We start from the raw sequence: 22,834 nt of genomic DNA, 5'->3' as shown, positions 1-22,834 counted from the left end.
AAAAAGAACGCTGGTGAATTGAGTTGAACGTCAAGATGGAAGCGTTTAGTAACCTTTTGCGAACAAGATTGCGATCAAAGTTACGCCGTGCGCCTCAAACATGTGACACCTAAATGAAGTGTCGCCACGGTATTGTTGTGCGTGGCCCGATGTAGCGGCACAGGCGATGACCGAACGAGTGCCGAAAGGTCACGGCGTTCCGCCCCCACGTGACCCACCTTCCACGTCACGACACAGTCGCCTCCTGGAAAACGAAACCGAAACTGATTTGTAGAAAACCAATTGTAAATTGAGGTGTTTCTGAGGCTTGCCAGTTTTCTTACTAGGCCTTCGAGGTCTAGGCTACTTCAGGCAATTTTTCACGTTGTTGGAACAGGATATCTTTCGTTGTCGTTATTATTTGGCAGAAAAAGAAATCTTCCCGGTCATCGCCGGTGTGCGTCGCTTGACAGCCCTCGTGCCGTAATCGCCGCCGTTATGGCCGTCGTGGCACTTTCATTGTTTCCGTCATCCTGCCGTCACCGTGATCTTTGTCGACGCCAAAGGCGACGCCTCCGTCGTCGCCTTTGTCGTGAGCGTTGTCGTCTTTTTTGTGCGGCCGTTAGGCCGTCATCGTCTTCATCGTGCCGCCATCGTCCCGCAGTCGTTTGGGTGTTGTTTTTGTGCCGTCGTCTCGTCGAGCCTGCTCCGTCGCTCTCGGGCGGGGCAATCTCAAGCATTCCTCTCGAAGGGCTGCGAAAATTGCTTGTTTTATCGGTGGTTAGGGTGCTACGTGCAAGCGGCTGCAGGAGTGACGTCACGTACACCCGCCCCGAGCGGGCCACTCGAACTCGCCGGTGTCGTCGTCCCCGGCTTCATCCCAACGGCACTCGCTGCGGAAGCGAGAGACAGGTTGTCTCGGGTCGGCTGGCTGGCCGGCCGGCCGCCCGGTCGGTGGAGTTCGCCCATAAAAAAACCGCGCGTCAACTTCTTGCTGTAGCAGATAAGGCCTGCGCCGCACGGGGCACCAGCGAAAGAAAAGTGACTTCATTTTGAAACACTGAAGCAGTTGCCCGTAAAGCATTTACAGATACCGACTCGGAGATAACGCCGGTATAATGGAGCTCGCCGCCAACGACTACGTAGTGTTTCGTAGTTCTGTTTCGGTCGTTGCCGCTCTGAGCGTCCAGCGCCCGCGGCCAAGCTAGTGAGTAAACTATAGTGAAATTTAGTGAACTATTTAGTCTGTCGTGGGAGTGCGCTGTACTGGCTCGCTACGGTGCAAACGATATGATCTGCGCCGGAGATCTTGTCTCACTTTTGCACCTATGTCAGTCTCAGGCCTGGATGCAGTTCAGGGACATAATTACTTGTGTAGTCTGTTCGTATCAGCGATTGATATATTACCCCCTCCGTTGTTTCTTTTCCATTGCTGAAATATTGTGGTTAGATGGGGGGTACACAGCATCTTTCTGTACGCGAATAACGGAACCGTCTACCCGTGTTCCTTGTCGTAAAATACATTTTTATTTGCTCGAACACGAAGAGGAAGTTGTAGCACCATGTCGCTTTCGGCTGTGGACGTTGGCATGTGGACGTTGCAGTCGCGTTCAATATGAGCTGCAACGCGGTGTCAAAGGGGCTCGAAGACAGAATGGCTGCGCCTACGTACGAAAAAAAACATGAATAACTAAGTTTCGGTATCACTGTGTTAGCGAGCTTTACCATGGTTTCACCGAGCTTTACCGAAACAGTGTTTGAAATTTCAAGTCTTGCACTATACTATAATAACTATTATACTATTGTATACTATTATAATATACTATTACTATAATTAGATCTTGCCGTTGAGTGCGAGAGTTGGCCGACGTTGAGGTGGACTTTGGGAACGGAAGGTTTATTTGCATTATGTACTGGACTTAGGAACAAGTGAAAATAAAACAGTAAAAAGTCATCGTCAGCCGGTAGCAAATCGTAGGCTGCTGCCCGTGGCAAGAACGTCTCTGAACGTCTCCCCCTATCCGATGATTCGCTGGCTTATGACCCCTTCAGTCCGTCGGGGTCACGTCACTTTCAGCCAGTCGTCGAGCCCATACACGTGTCCTCATGTTCGACCATTGGGGACACTCACTGGACTCTCACCTCCGATGGCCTCATGCGTCCGGGGCTGCCTCCTTGCCTGGTCGACCTTGAACGAGCTTCCAGTGTTGCAAAGCATCATTTTGTTACTAAGGTCAACTAACTGGAAACGTGCTGACCTCCATGTACACTTTCGGCAATAGTCACTCAGGAGGGGGGGGGGGGGGGGGGAGACGAAGGCTGCCCGCGCGACACACTTGAGCAGGCTAACCAGCCTGTCTGGCGGGTCTGTTGACACGGTCGACGCGCACCCTGCGCACCAAAATTGGCAAACGTCGACGAGGGGTTGCGCCCGGAGAACTTGACCGATGCTGAGAAATGATCCGTGTATAAGACTACCCACAACTGGGTTATTTACGCGGTGCGAAATTTCGTTGCAGTCGCGGCCTCCATTCATGGGACCCGAATTCGCTCGTTTGCAAAAATAGTTGCAAACGGCACCAATCTAGAGACCTTTCAGGAGACGAGCAAGAGTGCCAAAGTACGTAGGACGCCCGCCACTAGCTTCCCTAAATATACCGGACATTCGGCCCAGCTCTCGATCGGCGAGACATTTCTGCGTGAAGTCGCGCTCGCCGCTGTGAACGTCGGTTTGCCGTGTAGGCCTTAGTTCCGTTCCCGTGTAGTCTCTAGTCTCGCTCCCTAGTCGCCAGGGCTGGTCTGTCGCGCGAAACCGCGTCACTCGCCTTGGCGAATGCGCCTTGGCATCCGCAGCGTCGGCGTCGGTGCCGAGGCTCGAGAAGGGAGGTTCTCTCTCGCGCAGCTGTCGGTGCGAGCGGAAGTGGCGTTCACATAAGCGCGAACGTCGCCGCGGAGAGAATGAGAAAGGAGCTGGGTGCAGAATGGACGTCATTGCGAGCATCTGTGTTTGGCCGCGTCCGCCGGAGCGATAACACGTGCGGGAGTCGTAATCTACAACCCCTCCCCCCCCCCCCCCCCCAAAAAAAAAAGAAAGAGAGCAACAAAAGGTGGGTAACAGCTAGAAAGCAAATCTCCTTGGGGGCCAGGACGGCTCAAAGAAAGAACGAAAGGAAGAAGAACGCGAGGCTGGCGAGGAGTGTTGCAGCACATTTGGGAATGGAAAAAAAAAGACAATGAAGAAAACAGGAAAGTCACATAACGGGGAGAGGACATACATAGAGGAGGAGGAAGCTTTTAGCGACTCCTCCCGAAACGCCGCTTCGTCACTGAGGCTTTTCCGCTGCCTACGTCGGTCGTTTCGTTCTTGCAGTGAAGCTTGCGTTCCTTCTTCGCCCCCTTTCTCTTCTATCTGCGAGCGTTCGTGCTGTTTCGTTCTATCTTGCCCCACCCTCTCGCTCTGTGCGTGTGGTTGTGTATCTGTTGAAGGAAGCCTCCAGTTCGGGGAGAGGCCGATCTAAATGTAGAACCGTGGGTCAGGGGCATTGCGTATTCTGAAACACATTTGGCGACAGGGGCGCGCTCGCGATCTTTTTGCGTCCCCTTTGAAAGTTTTGTTTGTTTCTCTCTCTCTCTATCTCATTTCGTCTGTAATAGCGGCATGCCGCGCGTGTGTGTCTTCTCATAAATTAAGTGGCGACGATAGCGTTGTCACAAGCGCCGTTTCTTTCCCGTTGAGATACGTGCGTTCCAAGTGTATAAGTGGCATATCGTTGCGGTCGACTGAGATTAGTGCCGGGATCACGCACACATATGAACTTGACTGTCGTTGAACGGTGTCACTTCCTGCATGAAAAGCAGCCCCTACGCACACACGCACGCACGCACACATCACAGCACTCGTATAGAGGTCTGAGTGTGTGTGTGTGTGGGGGGGGGGGATCCGACGCTAATAGGCGATCCTAGTACTCTCCGGGAACGCTGTTTCCATAGTACTCACTCGGCTTTTGAGCATTCCGGTTCCCATATTCTAACGTACCGTGCCAATTGTTGCTTATTGTAACGCCTAGGTCTGTACGTTCAATGGATAAGGAAATTAACTAAAGGAGAGTATCGCTTAATAAAGCGAGCTCGAACTCTCCGGGAAGCCCTTCCCTTCGCCTTTACCCTCGGAGTAGCGGCCCGACACGGGACCTCTCGGACAACGTATTAGCTGGGAATGTATGGTCCGCGGACTCTTTAATCGTTGCGCACTTGTTCTGCCGTCCGACCTCAGCTCTGTCTGCTTAGCGGGAGCACTCAAAGCTACCGCCGCTCTGACGGGACGATAACGTGCTGGGCCTGTACGTTTGGCTTCAATCATGTTGCGTGATGATCTCCAGATTCTTTTCGTTCCTCCTTGGTCGGTCGGTCGGTCGGTCGGTCGGTCGGTCGGTCGGTCTGTCTGTCTGTCTGTCTGTCTGTCTGTCTCTGTCTGTCTGTCTGTCTGTCTGTCTCTGTCTGTCTGTCTGTCTGTCTCTGTCTGTCTGTCTGTCTGTCTGTCTGTCTGTCTGTCTGTCTGTGTCTGTCTGTCTGTCTGTCTGTCTGTCTCTGTCTGTCTGTCTCTGTCTGTCTGTCTTTTTTGCGTCTGCCTAATAAATTTAAAAGGCACGCAAAGAGATGGAACGAAAAATATTAGGCGTAACGTTAGGAGACAGGAAGAGAGTGGTGTGGATCAGAGAGCAAACGGGGGATAGCCACTATTCATCGACATTAAAGAAAAAGAAAGTGGACTTGGGCAGGCCATGTAATGCGTAAGGTAGATAGATAACCGGTGGACCATTAGAGTTACAGAATGGGTACCAAGAAAATGATAGCGCAGTCGAGGACGGCAGAAATTTGTGTGGGGAGATGAAATTAAGAAATTTGCAGGCGCAAGTTGGAGTCAGCTAGCGCAAGACAAGTGCAATCGGAGGATCGCTGGGAGAGGCCTTGGTCAGGCAGTGGACATAAAAGTAACTGATCGCGTTCACTATAACGTACAGAAGCGTTGACTGTTGGGCCAGTTGGTACATCACGTAGTGTCTTTGAGCGGAATAAGGGCCTGAAGAAACGATGTCGACAGGACAGACGCTTACTTATAACTGAAGTTTAATTAATACTTTCCTAGGAAGGCGGCGGGGGCGCGCACGCAGAAGGTAGATACAAGGTTCATACTTGTTCACATGCAAAAGTAAACTAACGCTTGCTTAATAACTTATTGCTTTATCCGTCAGCGCTACTGATGGGACACTAACACACGTGGCCCATTGTGCGCGTACCTGGTCAGCCTCAATAATTTCCCTCAGCAGTCTGTCATTAGACTTGTTTACCATCGTCGCATTGTTAAGAACGGGGTGCAAGCGCAATGTTTGTTTGTGTGTGTGTGCGTGCGTGCGTGTGTGTGTGTGTGTGTGTGTGTGTGTGTGTGTGTGTGTGTGTGTGTGTGTGTGTGTGTGTGTGTGTGTGTGTGTGTGTGTGTGTGTGTGTGCATGTGTGTGTGTGTGTGTGTGTGTGTGTGTGGGCGCAGGTGGATGCATATGTAGGTAAGTCGATGACGTTACTACGTTCCTCCATTGTGCCGTCGTTTTTTGCAGGCTCCGGACCGGTGCCATCGGGAGGCGGCGCTGGAAGCAGCGCTTCCGGGAGCGGCGTCACTTCCGGCGGAAGCCTCCTCGGATCTCGGGGCCTGGGCTCCAAGGAGCTCGCGAGCGGCGACTCTCCGCTCAAGCTGCTCAGGTTGCGCAAGAAGCTCAAGTGCCGGCGTCGAGCGTGGGCGACCGGTAAGGACGAACGTCTCTTTCGTAATGTTGCATTTCTTCTTCATTCTTCATTTTTTATCGCGACAGCAAATAATACGGAACTTTTGTTGTAAATGACTTCAACAACAAACCTGGTTCGTACACGTCTCTCGTAACAAACTGTGCTGTTCGGAGACGTTAAAATATATAATTAAGACTTCCACTTATTGCTGGAAGAAATGGCGGCTGGACTTCCTGTACCGAACTTCGCGCCCCGGCGCCGATGACGTCATTGCAACGATGTCACCGACTTCGTTGTGTTTTGCATATTTTAGCCTCTCGTGCATCGCATACTTGTCAAAGCCTCCGCATAGGTCGCAAAAGCAAGACAATGTTTCATTATTCACATGCCTTATTGCTGCCGAGCAGATGCCGTCAAAGTCTGTGACGTTAAGAGGAGCTCGGACCGGAATGTCAAAGGTGCTGTCGCCAGCTGCGTTTCGTTTTTCACCGATTCTGGCTTCCAAGGTTAACGCTTACGTTAAGGAAGACCTTCTCGCGATTCGAGAGGAATAACCTGCCCATAAAACCGTTTAACATTTTCGGCCCACTTTTGAGTAATGAGCCATCGTAGTTATTTATTTTTCTTAATTTAATGTCTGTTCCATAAATGAACATCGTCGCTAAGGGACTTTAGTATAGGTAGGTGTTTCCGTCATACATTTCTGCCTTTGCGAGTAGCTATTTAAATTGTACTCCGTTTTATGTATATCAAGAAAGGTGGCGTCAGTTAAAGGGGCTTTTCGCATTGCTTGCAACCTTGCCACGAAATAGTGCCTGCCATTTTAGCGCTCGAAATTGGAATGCGTTGCATAATTCGGCCACAATTCAGTTCGCAAGATATTCACGCGTCTATAAATCTGTGTCGCGCAGAGAGAACCACCGATTCTCGATTTGATAAAGGTGGCAGTTATAGACAGTGACACAAATCTTACTTGAATGCCACGCGTACCGCTATGAGAGATGTCACCTTGAGCGCCAAATGGACATGATTTGTCACGCTCCTCCAAGATTACGCAACATGTTAGGTCCTGCGTCCTGCCCTTCAGAACAGCAGCTGGCCTTCGGGTTCATTGTTCTTATACCTTTCAGAAATTGACGTTCTCGGAAAGTTTCACCAAGGTCCAATCTATATAGAAGCGATACAGGAACGATATAAAAGTGATACAGAAATGATATAGAAACGCCCGGAAACATTCGCCGTCTTTCTTTTGTAAATATCATTGTAAGGTTTACCCGCACATTTCTCTTCCCCCTTTTTTGTAATCTGTCGAGGAATATGTTAATGCCTTCCTCCTTCCTATACGCGAAAGTAAGTCACGTTTCATATACATGCGAGCAAAAATTTCTGCCGCCTTCAAGTAAACAACTTGTCTCTCACACGCACAAGCTATTGTCATAGCATGTATTGAGAAATTGTTGTGTATAGGTCGTCATACGCGTATGTGATATATCATAAGCTTGTTCACCTCGCAACGAGCGGAGAGGCACGTCTGTCGTACCCGCACTCGTTGCACAGCTTACGGAGTGCGGCTCCTGCATCCGCGGCGAAATTATAGTGCATGACACGATGTAAGCCAGAAAATGGTATAAGAATAACGTGCGATTTAGCGCAACCTTGCCTCTGTCGTCACAGTTGAAATAAACGAAGAGTTTATCAGCAGAAGACGTGGCAGGTATGCAAGCTCACTGCAGAATGCGCGGATTGATACATTTTTATGACCGATCCAACTGCGTTACTTCTGCACCGTTGCGCGCGCAAGTATGAACGATGCATAGTTTCGGATTTGCTTTAGTTTTTTTTCTTTAAGATGAAGAAAAAGGGAGAAATCACTAAAAGATACTGCATCTCGTAGCTTGACGAGTTGTACTCCTCCTCGATACGACGGCAAAGGACCATTTACAAACAACTATACGTGTGTACAGACATAACGAAGTTGGTTACAACTAGAGAACTAGCAAACGCGGGAGCCAAACACTGCCTATTTCGATCTTGCATGTTCCTAAATTTCTGTTTGCGAGCCTGGTCTCGGGGAAAAAAAAAGTGCTGCCGTTAGCCTGCCCTCCCTTTTAGTGCGCACGGGGAACGTAGTCCTGAAATTAAAGGATCGTTCGGGTGTGCGCCAAGTAAATAGACTTTATTAATTTGCCAACCTCGCTCAGCAATGTGACCGAGCTTCCAGAGCTCAGCGCATTCTAGCGTACGCCCACGATCAGCGTGCTAATTTAATCCCTTGTTTGATTATCGCGTTTCCTCTGAAGCTCCGCTTGGCTTAATTGGATCTTCGCTTGTGTTGACTCACCGACAAGTACTGGCATATTGATATTTTTTGAAAGTTTTCTTGTATATTTATTTTCGTCGATAGCATTTCTCACTTACCGTTTCGTTTTTCAATTATTCATCCGCTTAGGTTGGACGTTCACCGGTACGTGTTTCGCATTTGTGTGATTTGCATAGATTGCGTCGATGGCGATGATGTTCTCGGGAATATGTGCATGGCAGGATTGTTGTGCATGGTACAGGCATTGCTAGAGCAACTGTCATTGCCTCGGTGTTGAGTAAAGGTTGTGACATGTATAATAGCATTCAGCTTCACATTGCCAAAATAATTGGTATGCCTTTTATCACGGAACTTTATCAGGTCCAGACCTCGAGTATTAAAACAATCATGAAATATAAAACTAAAGAAAAACAGGAATTATAAGGGTCTTATACTCGCTCATAAGCTCTAAGGTGTCTTTCAAAGCTCCGCCCGCAAAACCGCGCTTCTTGTGTCGCTCTCTGCCTCCGCACTCGAAAGCATAGATACGCCGATGTTCAAAAAAGTCCGCCTCCGCCGTTACGTCATGGAAATGAGTAAACTTGATTGGCTGGCGCATTGTACAAATTTTCTTTGTTGGGCAGCGGTATATCAGCCACTGCATCCTATGCGTTGCCACCTTCTTAAGTTAATCGTGTCCCATTTTGCCTCATGTCGCGAATAGCTAACAAAGGCGTTTCGCCCCGGTGAAAGGGCAGAGTTGGTGCCTGCACCTTTGAACACTTGGATTAATCATGCAGTGATTATCGACGAGGCTGAATGAAAAGAGACATTCTTTTTAAAGATGAAAACATGGAAAGAAAGTCGCAGTTTAAAGGAGCGCTTCTACCGCAGTAAAATCGCTTTGAGCAAAGTTTGTTTCGTTGCAGAAACGCCGTGTTTTATATACACAGCCGTAAAAAAAAAACCGCTCGTAACCGAGGAAGCACTTTCTCTTTTCGTGAAGTCAGGTGAGAGCGTGTCTTCGGAAATCATTAATGCAAACTACGCAGAAGAAGCGCAGGTCCGCACGAAGTTATTGCGAAGGTAAAGCGCAAAATTTTGCAAGCAGGTCGGCGGTCTCTCGCTTTTTTACTATTCACCGGGGTCACGGTTTGCGTTGAAATGCGCGGAACACCGGGGCGGGGAGAGAAGTCCCCTTCCGGCGCGGGTTCGTCGGATCGGTGGCCCCGCCACAACTGCGCCCGCATGCGTGGGATTCCGGGCGCACCGACCGCTCGCCGCGCCACCTAAAGGATGAAAACAACAACGACAAGACAAGTGCGTCAGTCTCTCGCGTGTGGCAAGAAGCTTTGGCTAAGTCGGTTTGCTTCCGGAGCCCAAAGTACGGAGGGGGAGGAAGAGGGGGGGGGTCGTGTTAGCAGTGCACTGCCGCGGGGTACGAAAGTGTTACACGCCCTGCAACAACACTCGACGGTGCGCACATTACAAGGGAGTGCACCACACGCAAGGCGGCCCGCACCAGTGTTCCTGTTATTAATGTTGCGCTCTGTACTGATCTTTTTTTTGTTTTTCTCCTGCCTCGTCGATGGTTGGTTGCGCGTCCGGTCCTCCCTGGGGCTTCTTCGTTCGGTGGACGGGGTTGGTATAGGAAGAGGGCCCTGTAATTCAACCGTTCCTCTGGGCATCGGTGGAACCCCCTCTCTGCGTTTCCTTTTAGTTTTTGTTTTTAAACCTTCGTTTTCCGTGCGCCCGCCCCGCTCGCGTTGCCCTTCCACATAACAAATCGCTCTCTCTCTCTCGTCTCTCCAACGCCGCGGCCTTCCTTGCTTCCTGCGTTGCAGGGCTGCTGCAAGCAGGTCTGGGTCGTTGAGCCCTTCCTCCGCGCGCGCTTGCTTTTTGCCGCCGGGGAAAGCCTCTCATTTTTTGTCTCCCTCTCTCTCTCTCTCTCCTAATACTGTACCTCCTCTCCCGAGCTCGACCTGCCCGCACACCCTCCCATTGCGGCGGCCATTCTTCTTTCTTTTTTTCTTCTTCCGATTTCTGCTTCCTTTTTTTCTGGCGCACAAAGATGGCAGCGCCCATTCCTCGCTGCAGAAGTTGAGAACGGGCGCCTGCAAAGAGAGGAGGAAACGAGGAGCGACCATTGGGAGAGGAGGAAGTAGCCCGACGTGGGTTACGCCGGTGGCGGGAGGAGGAAAGTCTGGGTCTACTGGGGGAGGGGGTGCGGAGGGCGAGAGTGAAGTGAGGGCTTCGTTCGGGTGTTCCGTCGTCTGCTTTAGAGGAGGGCGAGCAGACGACTGTTTCTTTTTCACTGCTTCTTTTCCCGGAGAGTGTCGCCTGCTCGCTAGCTCCTGCGTGCTTATAGTTGGAAGAGACGCTGCGTGCGGTGTCTTGGAAAAAAGGGAAGCGCCTTGTGAAATGAAAAAGGAGAAAGCCTCTTTTAGAAAAAGAAGCGGCACTGAAAAAAAGAAATCGTAGAACGGGAAGACGGCTGAAAGTGAGCGTGCTAGAGGGTGAGGGTATTCACGGGGAAAGGATGTGAAATAAGTACTAAGGCAACGGCATACGCGCGCACTCGTACCTACAAAAAAAAAATAAAGGAAAGCTGGAGCTCAGCATGAAAACAGAGGCGCGAAATGAAAGCGGCGGCTTTGAAGCGAGCGAATGGACAACATGGAGTTGATGTGGCTGCTGGAGATGGGCGAAATAAAAATAAACATGGCGGCGCGCGCGGAATACGGAAAGGTGGAATCGAAATAAGGCGAGTGAGATGGAAATGAATTGCCGAAGCGGCCCTCGAGGAATGGAAAGAACGGGGTTCGGAAAGGCAAACGATGGCCGTAAGGTTGCGTGCAGCGAAGGCGGAAAAATGAAAAGTAAAAGCTCGAGGGAAGAAAAGCCATCGTGACCATACGAAAGGGCAGAGCGTGCGAGTGAGCGAAGGCTGGAGAACATTGGAGGTGCGACAAAAAAGATGAAGGTAGTGTGAACGGGACTATGGAATAGACATTGTCGTTGTAGACAGTGCATGGTAGAGCAGTAAGCTTGTAAAGCATTACACTGCAGTGGTGTGGAACCAGCTGGTTCTGTAATGGCGGCGCCTTCTTTGTGGTCAAGGCGCTGAGGAGAATGTGAAAGCGAATTGAACGAAAGCAAGAAAAAAAAAAAGGGGGGGGGAGGGCGGGGGTAGAAACTGACGGAGCGCGGTGATCAGGAAATGTAGTAAAGCTTTGGGAGGAAGTAACGAATGCGGGAAATTTGGAAGTTGGCGCTTGGCGTGTGAGAAGATGTATATATATAACACTGAAGCGCGAGGAAAAGTCGGGCGTATTCAGATTGCGGAATGATAGGGCGAGGTGTTCTGACGTTAAATTTTGAGCCTGCGAAAAAAGAAAAAAAAGAAAGGAAAGGAAAGGGAGTTACAGTGTATAGTGAGCTTCAATGTATCTGATGTGGATATGGGAAAAAAAGTAAACGTCGATCAAGCGTGAAGCAGGATGTCGGGAAGAAAGTGAATTGGACTTGGAAAGGCTTACTGACTTTGAAGCGGATAAGGCGGTGTGTCGGAATAGGTTTACAAATTTGCGCCGTGCGCGGGCAGCATAAATAAGACAGAGCGTGAGGAACGAAGGAAGAAAAAAAAAGAATAAATGTGGAAACCGTGTTTAGAAAGTTAATTGAGGTGTGTTGTAGTGTGTGTGCTGAATGAGAACGGGCATAAAAATGGAAATGGTGAAGGAAAAGCGTATTTAGAAAAGGTGCATTCGACGGGCGACTTCATTCGGTTGGTTTGCGCGCTCTCCCCTAATTTAGTATGCTTCACGGGCCGAGGTGATCAATGTTCAAGTTGTAAAGACGACGTCGAGGGGCGTTTGTATCAATGAGATAATGATGACAATGATTTGTGCAGCATGGACCGATACTTGTGTACTTTTAAAACATGCTATGTAATACGTTGCAGTACTCTTTCTGGAAAGGGGAACGGTGAGAATAAATCAACTTCGAGTGTAAAATAAATGCGAATGAATAAATTCCGAACTCAGGGAAACTGAGGCGGGGCGCGTTAACGTGACTGAATATAGGTTGGAGTAAGAAAATGTAGAGGTAAAAAAAGAAGGAAGCGTTACGAAATCACATTTAATTAGCATTTGACGGCAAAGCGTCCGGATAAATATAGAAGGCTGTGTAAATCAAGCGCAGTCTTGACTGCTTTTATGTAAACCAGTGCGGAATATAAAACGAGGGTCGTTTTGTTTTAAAGAGGGCAAGCACTCGGATACGTGTGCCAATTGAATTGACCGAGCAAACGTGGGCCGCGCGAAATGCAAAGGAAAGCAGACGATAAGAAAAGCAGAAGAGTGTGATGAAGGAAGCAGAGCGCATCTCAGTGAAATTATTGTGAGCAGACGACGTCGAATTCGCGCTGCCAGAAATGAGCAGAATCAAAATGTCTGTAGAAGTAAGAAAGTCATACTGTTATTTCTGTTGAATGCAGACACAGATACGGAAGCTCTCTGGTGTGAAAGTTGAGCGCGTTGATCTGAGTAAACAAAGCTGCGTCCTCACAGCTCGTCCGTCGAGGGGGGAGGGGGAGGTATTCTCAAGCAGCGGCCTCACAAAAATGCGCGCAGGTGCATCTTGAACTCGGCATTCCGGAGGGGTCAACTCTGTCGCGGTATCTTCAGACTTGGTCTACCTGTGCTTGTAAGTTGCTGTTCCGAGGCTGAAACACCGTGGTTCCGTCGTCAGCAAACGCATTTAAGTTTACAAAACCCGAGGCAGCTGCTTGCATCGCGTGCGACTCGGAAAGCCGTTTTAACATCCAAACGACGTTTGAACTTTGTGCGAGAGCCATCCGTCTCGCCAATGAGATTATCTGATGACAGTTCCCGATAGCCGGCGTTTCTTCGCTGCCAGTTCAGTTATTCAGTAGCAGTTGCTCTCTCTCTCTCTTTCGGTCGGTCAAGTGCTCAGTCTTTTCGTGTCGTAGTCGGAACTGAGGGAGCAATGTTTCATTAGGCTGCGACGTCCTCTTCTCCCCCCTCCCTTTGTCGTTTCGTTTCTTTTTTTTTTAGTCATTTGTCAAAACTTGCTCCGAAACGAGAGACCGTATATGCACGTCCTTGGCGTGCTTGCGGCTGTGTGTGTGTCTGAGTATGTAGAAAAGGATCCGTGCCTATTGCACGTCAACTTGGTTGTTTTTGGGCGAACCACCTGGACACAAGTGATGGATGAGCTGTAGTCCTGTCACGTACGCGAAACCCGCTACAGGTGTAACGTCAACGTTTGTGGCATGTTGGTTTCTGAAGAGAAAAATTATTTCACCTGTAAAAGTGAGTTATACCCTTTCACAGGCCAGAGAAGGCATAGAAACGAAAGACAGGTGGCGACACCTCCGTTAGGTTCCCGCACTAACTTTCTGTGACGTCATGAATTTTGACGGCGTCTGCTAGGGCCTAGTTAAATCGGTGAAAAAATGGAATATATTATGTTGCACAGAAACCAAGCTTTAATAATGTCAAATTTCTATAACCTTTACTGAGGCAACATGGCCCAGATACGGAAAAAATGCTTTAAAATACGTGACGTCAGGCTGACGTAGCGGCGCTAGGGTTTCGGCTTGGAAATAAAGAAATTGAGCGCTGCCCTTCCTTCTCTCTTCTAGTAATCAACCTACCACGGCGAAATGAACGAAAATATTGTTTTGAAAGAGCAGTTTATATCAGTTTTCTTTAGAGAATAAACTTCATTGTACGAAGGAACTCCGTGGGGTTAATCTCGAGTGGAGCCTTCTTGTAGAGCCCCACTGGCCGTAGCGGCTCGCCGGGCCTGGTCCAGGGTCGCCAGTTGGCTTCCCAGTGCTAGCTCGGAAAGCCGTGCCTCCCAAGACCACGTCGTGAGTGTTTGCGATGAGCTCACCAGCCTGGATACGTCCTGGGCTGGGCAGTACACTGGTAAGTAATGTCTCAGTGTGGCTGTGTTTTCCATACACCAGGGACATATCCCTGTTGTGTATACCTCTGGAAAGGTTGCGTGCAGTCTCGATAGGGTGCGGGCATGTGTTTGTTTGAAGGCGGCGCCAGTCACTGGCTTGTTGGCTGCTTAAGTTGGGATGGGGAGGAGCGCACTTCCGTCTGGTCAGGCGCTGGTACTCCAAAATCTGCCTGCTAGTGATGATTTCCTCATAGAAATCTGAAGGGGGTCCCGAGGAGGGTTCTGCAGCTCGGCCAGCAAGTCCTCGAGCTACGCAGTTCGCCTCCTCGTTGCCCCTCAGGCCCGTGTGCCCCGGTCACCAGGCGACGGCATGGTCCTCAGTCAATCCGGGGCCCAGAATATCAATGACGCACCTGGGAAGTGTGCCTCTGAGGTATAACCGACAGGCGGCTTGTGAATCCGTCAGGATATACGTGGGGCGACCCCTTAGTTCTGCTTCTCTTATTGCGAGGGCTATGGCTGCTTCCTTTGCGGTGGCGCTTGATCCGGTTCGTATAGACGCGCAGGACACCACCTTGTTTTGGTTGGTTACTGCCATTGCGAATGCCTGTTCTCTCGGGCCTTTTAGTGGTGGTGGAGTAAAGGCTAGCGTCGATGTAGTAGGTATCAGGATCGCTCGTTCTCTGGAGGAGTGCTCGTGCTTGCCGCCGCTTTTGGTTGTAGAGCGGATGCATGTTCTTGGGGACCGGTTCCACCATAATACGTGCCCGTGGGTGCATCGATACGATGACCGTTTCGTCTTCGCAGTATTGGAGGGTGAGTGGGTATCCCAGTCTTCGCAGCAGTTTTCTGCCCTGGTGTGTGGTGTTGAGTCGTTCTCTTTGTGTAGTGTCCCTTTAAGGCTATGTACTTTGTATCGGCTCCTACATACCGGCGGTCTCGCCTTGCGCGGGAAGAGTTAGTTTTGCGGATTTATGTCGTGTCACCTCCAGAAGGTGATCAAGATTGCTGCACAAAAATTTGTTTTCACTTTGCCTAACTTCAGATATTTTCATCCCTATTAGCGCCTTCACGTTGAACATGCATGCGTAGAGTTCCCATCATGAATCGTTGTCTTAAACGGTTCTGTCGTCTGCTTCCCGCCTAAGGTACTCACGAGAGTTCCACGCTTCTCCTGTCGCCTGCTATCTCGTCTGATATGCTGATCTTTTGATCTTTGGTTCGCTGTCTTTGTGCCAGCGAACAGCCGCCATCTGCGATCTTTTCTCCCGATTTTCGCTCTGTCTCCCCTTCGCCTACATCCGACGTGCTATGGATTAGCAATGACTCTAGTATTTAGAGTTCTTGGCATCCGGCGCAGACGGCATGATCGAGGGCAGACGACGTTCGCCATTTTCGTCTGCGAAATTGAAAGCAGCTTCGCGACCCCGCTGCGTTTGGCGCCTGTCGTCTGCTCCTCGCAGCTGTTAGCGATCGGCAGTGGAAGGTCTCGTTTTGTTGCTGACGCTGCCTCCACAGACCCTTGCTTTGTAGTGCCTCCTCGGCAAAATTCTCGCTCCTTCACCGATTTGCGAAAGCTTCGAGATAGCTAGATCACGTGACAGCGGCGGCGTACCAAACTCTGTCTTTCGGGTCTTTGCTGTAGAGTTGAGGGCCTGAAGATGACGGCGCGATGATCATCATCACCTATATTTATGCCCACTGGCATGACGAAGGCCTCTTCTAGTGAGCTCCAGTTACCCTCGGTTCGCATTAGCTGATTCCAACTTGCGCGAACTATACTTTCTCGTTAAAACCGTACAGTGTTGGCAGCGGTGTAGCGTGACTGTCTGCTCAATCGGAATACCATTGGGTCGCCCGAACTGAGCTGCCTGTACAGAGAGAGAGAAAAAAGAAAGTTACAATATTTCCTTTGTCTGCGTGACCAGATTGTTAGAGGTACAGTGCGTCGATGTAGTTGCTCCTTGCACCGAACTCCTTCTCGCAACCATAACACCAATCCTAAGATAGCAAATAAACCAGTTCGCGGGGACCAACCGAATACGTATCCCGTGAAGTTGAAGCAACTCCCTACCGAGACAGCGATAGCACTCCGACGAGGTGTCAGCATCCACAATACTAACTTCGTTTGTATACATACGTTACGTATAACTACCGTTGCTCGTCAATTGTAGCAGCGAACGGAGCACCATATAGTCAAGCACTCAGCCAACGATCACAAGCCGCCGATAGCGCGCAGACAGCTTCGTAATCTCGGTAACCCTGACCAACCAGACGAACAGCTAGAGCTTGCGCGCCGTTGCACGGTTTTAATGGCACGGCGTATCCGCCGGGCAGACGAAACGAGCAGACGGCGTGACTGATCGGTATCTCTTCCGCCGCACAAGCACCTTCGACGACACGGACGAGGCGCAGATTCCATCGAAGCACGCAACGCGAGCCACGGCTTCTGGCATAATGTAGCCGCGCTCCAAGCCAAGCGCGTTACAGTTGAAAAGAAAACTTGACGTTGGTCCTCCAGCCAGCAGATGGCGCCAGCCAGGCAGCTGTTCGACGCGAGTCGAGAGGCGGTGCTTGCTTGTTTTAAGTTTGGGCACCGAAATCTCTCGCTGCCGTGTTCAACTTTATATGGCCGTTTTGTTCTTGCATTTATTAGCATTTATTCTTTCTTTTGCGGTAGTCTTCCTGATCGGTTTATTGCGTGCGGCGCTTTCAGTTTATAGCTTCCTGTACGCCTTTCGCTTTTAATTTTCATTCCTGCGTCAGGGGCGCCCAAATTTGTTTTGCGATCCTTCTTCGGAGATTGCCGGCATTCTTACTGTCGCCCCCCTCGGCTTGCCGTGTCGAGCGATCGTTGTTTGGGGGAGTTGCGGCGCCGGAGCCGGCTAAGGAGGGTGGAAAAGATGAGAGAGGAGGAAGACGTGTACGGAGAAATAAATGATTGAAAGAAAAGCCAGGTTCAGCTCCCTCTATCGGGTCCCCGCATAGCCGGGCGTAGGCGTGTCCGCGCGTCAGCCGAGCGCCGTGGCCGAGCGGGAAGCTTGGCAACGAAGAACTCAAGGAAAGTCGTCAGCTGTCTGTCCCCGCTTCTGGTTGCGCTGCGGGGCCCGTCCGATCAATGGCGTCATCGGTGACGTAACCTACGCGCGGCGAAGAGAGTCTCCCCGGCGGTTTCACGGTGGCTCCACCCGTCGGCGCCTATGTGAACTGCGCGCGCACTTCAGACCGGCCGTGACTGGTTTTTACTTTTTTTTTAGATTTTGTTTTGTTTGTGATAGGAGTGTGTGTATTGCGGGGAAGCTTATGGAGTGGCGCACATGTGGAGAGAGAGAGAAAGACCGAAGCCGTGATCGTGCTCGTTCCTGCCCCCACTCAAAAGTAGCCTGAGGATGTCAATGTCACGATGTGTACTTATTCGTTGCTCACCCGTTTGTTTTAATGTTAACCCCCGCGAAGCCCAAACGTGATTTTGCTCTCAAAAATAACTTGTTTACCAAGAGGAGTACATTCGTAAAAAAGAAAGAAGAAAGCCTATATGTTGCTTCAGTATATATATATATATATATATATATATATATATATATATATATATATATATATATATATATATATAATCATAAGCCAGCAAACAGACACCGAGGACAGCATACGGCGGTAAATTGTACTTATTAATTGAAGAAATGACAAATAAATGGAAACTAAAGTGGATGAAAGAACAACTGGCCCCAGGTGGGTCACGAGCCCGCGTCCTCGCATTACTCGTGCGGTGCTCTTACCAACTGAGCTACCACGGCGCTGTTTTCCCATCCACACTCTGAGGTATTTATGTTTATCTGCTCGAACTAAACCTTGGAGTGTTAGCCAGCGCCACCACACACGGCGTATATGTATACGTACAAAACGAAATAGCATTGCCAATATTTAATTAGTAACTGGCTTGCTGAACTATCCACAGCTGGCGCAAATCTTGCTGCGGTGTATCAGGAACGTACGCTATGCTGTGGGCTTTGTGTTAATAGGTGTCCGGTGCTTAAATAACAATTTCGATCTATACAACTTACGCAGGAAATGTGACGCGCTAAGTTCTTATTGTTTTAGGGGGGGGGGGGGTCAAGGGAAGTCGGCTCCGTCGCTGATCCCAAATGTTAGAATGTATTGTTGTCTGTTTTATTTCCAGGTTACTGTATATATTTATTTCCTCAGCTCAGGAAGCCTCACGTGTCTTAAGAGGATGCGGGAACTCCATTCGTAAATATATGTGGTCATATATAAATATATATGACCACAGCACCGTTGTTAATCGGGTTTGTTTCATTTAAAATAGAACGGCTAAGTGTAGCGACTGTAGAAAGCGAAATGTTTATTTAAGCCGTCACTTTTCTTTATAGAATTTTCTTTCCGGCTTTAGATATCTCAAGGACGGTTTGCAGAACTGTCACAATTTTTTTTTTTTATTCCTGAGTTGTATAGTTGTAAACTCGAGGCTTCGATGTCTTAAATATTGAGGTACGGAACATTCCTTAAAGAAAATATGTCCTAAATAAATTTAAAAGAAAAAGAAAAGATGCTCCCTAAAGTCCGTCGATTTGAACTTGTCATTTTAAATGCAGCGAATCTCGTCACATTTGGGGCACCAGGTGTGGAGAAAAACTATTCCGCCGTTCTCGCGTGTTTAGGTAGGAGCACCCACCACATTAACTAACGCTGCAAGTGTTACTCCTGTAGTAATCCTGTAGTAATCTGAGCTCCTTCTTAATCATAAGGTGCGGCAGCGCAGGAAGGGCAAAAAAAGAAAAAAAGCAAAGCGGACGCCGCGGCATTGCGTTACGTTACTGCATTCCTTTGTCTTTCCCGTGATTCCGCCTTAGCATGTCGAACCAGCTGGTGCTCGGCAACTTTCTCTTAATCTGCGTTAAATTAAGGTAATTAATATTGTGGAAAATTACCGTAAATTAAGGCTCTGGAAGGGGAATATATCGGCGCACTTACCTTGAAAGGAGGCATTAGTGTAAGCTAGGAAGAGAGACGAGAAAGAGATAGATAGATAGATAGATAGATAGATAGATAGATAGATAGATAGATAGATAGATAGATAGATAGATAGATAGATAGATAGGCAGACAGACAGACAGACAGACAGACAGACAGACAGACAGACAGACAGACAGACAGATAGATAGATAGATAGATAGATAGATAGATAGATAGATAGATAGATAGATATGCGAAAGGCGGCTGGTAACGCCACCCTGAAGTTCTCGGACCGGCCCTCGGTGAGGTCGCGAATTTCGAGTGTGCTCAAGTTTAGTTGATTGTTTCTTGACAATCAACCTGGAAAGTTTACGGTTTTCCTGCTTCCAAAGTGCCCAGAATACGTGAACATACTTGGAACCACACGCACTCGTCACTTGCAAGCGTTCAGGTCACGCATGCACGGAGTGTGTGCGTGTGAACCGACTGACGTAGAGGGGAGACAAGAACGAGCGGAGTTGTATGGTGGCTACCTGGAGGCGACAGCGATAGTCGCACATCCATCTACTGCTTTTCTTTTTTTGTTGAAAAAAAAAATGGACAGGTGAAAGGACGCAGCTGTGCTTTGCTTCCCCGGTCTTTTAAACATTGCAAGCTACTTTCTCGCCCGTTTGAGATGAGTTTCCTCCTCCTCTCTCCTTTTTGAACCGGCCTTACTCCCATAACGGCCGGCGCCCCTGTCGTCTTCTGTTTGTTTTTTCTATAATCTATCTTATCTGAATTATCACTCTTCCTCCTGCTCGCTGCCGTGTGTCCCGCTCCGTTAAAAAAAAAATAAAAAATGCGCGGCGCCCGAAAGGAGCAGGCACACGGACAACACTGGGTGATAGATGCTTCGCTCTTAGAAAAAAAAATATTAATAGAAAAGAGGGGAAAAAAACGTGTTCCGCGCACTCCTGGCATTCCTTACAACAGCCGATCCCCTCACTAAGCACGGCGGGTACGCGATGCCACGCTCTTGCGCGCCTCAGGTTCGTTGCACGACGCTTCAAATCTCGCGCTCCCTGTTCGCAACCCCGTCACGCTGTTGTCGTTCTGGGACGGCCATCGAAGAATCGGCCTCCAGAACAACGGTGCGTTATAACGGAATACGGGTGGCGGAGGGGGGGGGGAGAGTACGCAAGCGCTTGCTCCGCTTATTCGTTCAAGTACGCTATGAGGATTTTTTGGGACTCACAGTTGGGGCACGCTATCGACCGGGCGTCTGTTGACAAAAGCAAAAGAAAAAAAAAGTGCAAAGGAGCCGTAGTAGCTGGAGCTCGGTTTCTGCGCATGCGCACTGCCGTTTTCGCCAGTTTCCCGCGAGGATCAGTAGACGAAATTCTCGCGCTGCTACAGTTCCGCTAGCAGGGGACTTTTGGGCACGTTGCACGTGGAATATGTCTAATCATTGTGCCTGTGGCTTCAGACGGCCTTGTGGCGTTGTTTATTGCGCTTTATCGTTGCCAATTTTCAAGCGATCATATTTACAGGGAGCTTCAGCTCAGAGTTTAGCGCGTCCGGCTTCCAGAGGGAGAGAGAAGGGAAGGAAACTAAGAATTTGCTACCCCGCGCATGGGGAGGGGATGTTGGCGAGAAAGAGAAGGCGACGATAATATCGTAAGTGGTGCGACCTCGGATGCCAGGGGTGGTGGGAGAGGGGTGGAGGCAATGTCTCGCTTTACTTCACCCCATGGCGTGGGGGAAAGCAAGCGACAAGTGGAGACCTTCTTTGTCATATTTGCCCGAACGTCGTGCGCATGCGTGAATTGCGAGAGCGACACCTGGGGACTGTCGCTTCTTGGAATCTGCCTTTCCCTAGGTACTACAGTGCCACGGTCGAAGAGGGCGTTATGCCCCGTTTGTCCCTAGCCAAGCCGCACAATGGGAGCTACGCGACGCCTTAGGTTGATGCTTTAGCAGCCGCAGACGATTGAGTAATCGCACGTAGTTCCTGCAAATTTGTTGTTGTAGTAAAATATTGATTCGCAGGTTACACTTGAGTTTCTGTTCGAGGCTGGGCGGCGCATGCGCGGAGCGTTCCCGCGCATCACGTGTACTCCTCAGGCCTCCGATGACCGTGGAAATGGAAGAGCAGCTAACCCTATGCTACGTGCGCCACGGGCAAACCGCTGACGACAAAATGGCGACGCGGCTTCGTCATTACGGGCTCTGTAGCGGTCGTTGTGATCCCGTTTGGACGGAAGTCTTATAAGCGGTGCTTACACGGGGGAGCAAAGCGCGCCGCGCTCCCCTGTTCCTAAGCAAATGCACATTAGAAGTAAGAGTAGCCCCCCTCTCGCAAAATTCTCCATCAAAAGTCCCGAGATGTGTGTCTTGCAAATCACGCATGCGCGCGACGCTTGGACAATACTCTTGGGGGTGATAACATGGAGGAAGAAAAAAATTACTTCTTCCAATTGCTTATCACCCATGGAGGAAGGAAAGATTTCCTTCCACTTGCTTATCACCCATGGAGGAGGGAAGAATCCTCCACTTGCTTATCACCCAGGGAGGAAGATAACATTTCCTTCCTCTACTTATCGCCCATGGAGGAAGGAAAAATTTCCTTCCTCCATGTGTGATAAGCAAGTAGCCTAGAAGTAAGAATACCCCCCTTCTCGCAAAAATTCTCCAGCAAAAGTCCCCAGATGTGCGTCTTGCAAATCTTGCATGCGCGCGGCGCTTGGAAAATACTGTTGGGAGTGATAACATGGAGGAAGAAAAAATTCCTTCCTCCAATTGCTTATCACCCATGGAGGAAGGAAAAATTTCCTTCCACTTGCTAATCACCCATGGAGGAAGGAAGAATCCTCCACTTGCTTATCACCCATGGAGGAAGATAACATTTCCTTCCTCTACTTATCGCCCATGGAGGAAGGAAAAATTTCCTTCCACTTGCTTGTCACCCATGGAGGAAGGAAGAATCCTCCACTTGCTTATCACCCATGGAGGAAGGTAACATTTCCGTCCTCTACTTATCGCCCATGGAGGAAGGAAAAATTTCCTTCCACTTGCTTGTCACCCATGGAGGAAGGAAGAATCCTCCACTTGCTTATCACCCATGGAGGAAGGTAACATTTCCGTCCTCTACTTATCGCCCATGGAGGAAGGACAAATTTCCTTCCACTTGCTTGTCACCCATGGAGGAAGGAAGAATCCTCCACTTGCTTATCACCCATGGAGGAAGGTAACATTTCCGTCCTCTACTTATCGCCCATGGAGGAAGGAAAAATTTCCTTCCTCCATGGGCGATAAGCAAGTAGCCTGATGACGCCGACGACTCGGCGATGGCGTAACGGAAGGGAGGCACGGGCTCGGCAAAATTCGTCGCGCCGTGGTGTCTGCCGTGTCTGTATAGCTGCGCAAGTAATAGCGCGTTCGCAGAAGCCTCAAATAGGCGCGTTTCGCATTGCGGCTGCTCTTGGTCTGCGATGCTTTCAGCCGAATAACTGCGTCTACCACAACTTGTAGGCGTTAATGTTATAATCGAATTGCGCGACATTTGTGCGCCTCTGCGATTCCAGTAAGTGACGTAGTATGTGGTGTTTGCGAGCGCAAGCGGTACGCCGGGACCACTGGTCGCAGAAACGAACGTATTGCCGCTCTCGTTTTGTAGTAAAATGGTTTAGATCTACGGAAGCCTTTAACGTAGCGAGTACATAATATTTCCCGCCATCAGAACAAGAAACTTAACGTTACACCCAATTACATGACGCGCTCTAGTAATTCATTTCTTTCATATGATACATGTCGCACTATACATATATTTGCTTTTTGGTCGAGAAAGCGAGCAATGAGAGGTCTCCCAGCGTTTCGTAACGTTGCCAA

General features: G+C 49.4%; 1 protein-coding gene across 2 annotated transcripts in view; it reads left to right on the top strand.

Moving 5' to 3' along the window:
* LOC142564730 (uncharacterized) overlaps positions 1-22,834 on the top strand; it is a 187,778-nt gene that overhangs the window by 138,185 nt on the left and 26,759 nt on the right. For both annotated transcript variants that reach the window (XM_075675870.1, XM_075675871.1), the window contains exon 5: positions 5,592-5,777. In XM_075675870.1, coding sequence (XP_075531985.1) covers positions 5,592-5,777 — 186 coding nt within the window. The remainder of the gene's footprint in view (positions 1-5,591; positions 5,778-22,834) is intronic.

This window comes from Dermacentor variabilis, chromosome 11 (assembly GCF_050947875.1).
Source record: "Dermacentor variabilis isolate Ectoservices chromosome 11, ASM5094787v1, whole genome shotgun sequence".
Classification (NCBI taxonomy): domain Eukaryota; kingdom Metazoa; phylum Arthropoda; class Arachnida; order Ixodida; family Ixodidae; genus Dermacentor; species Dermacentor variabilis.
The sequence above is the reverse complement of the archived record's forward strand: the minus strand, read 5'-3'. Positions and strand labels throughout refer to the sequence as shown.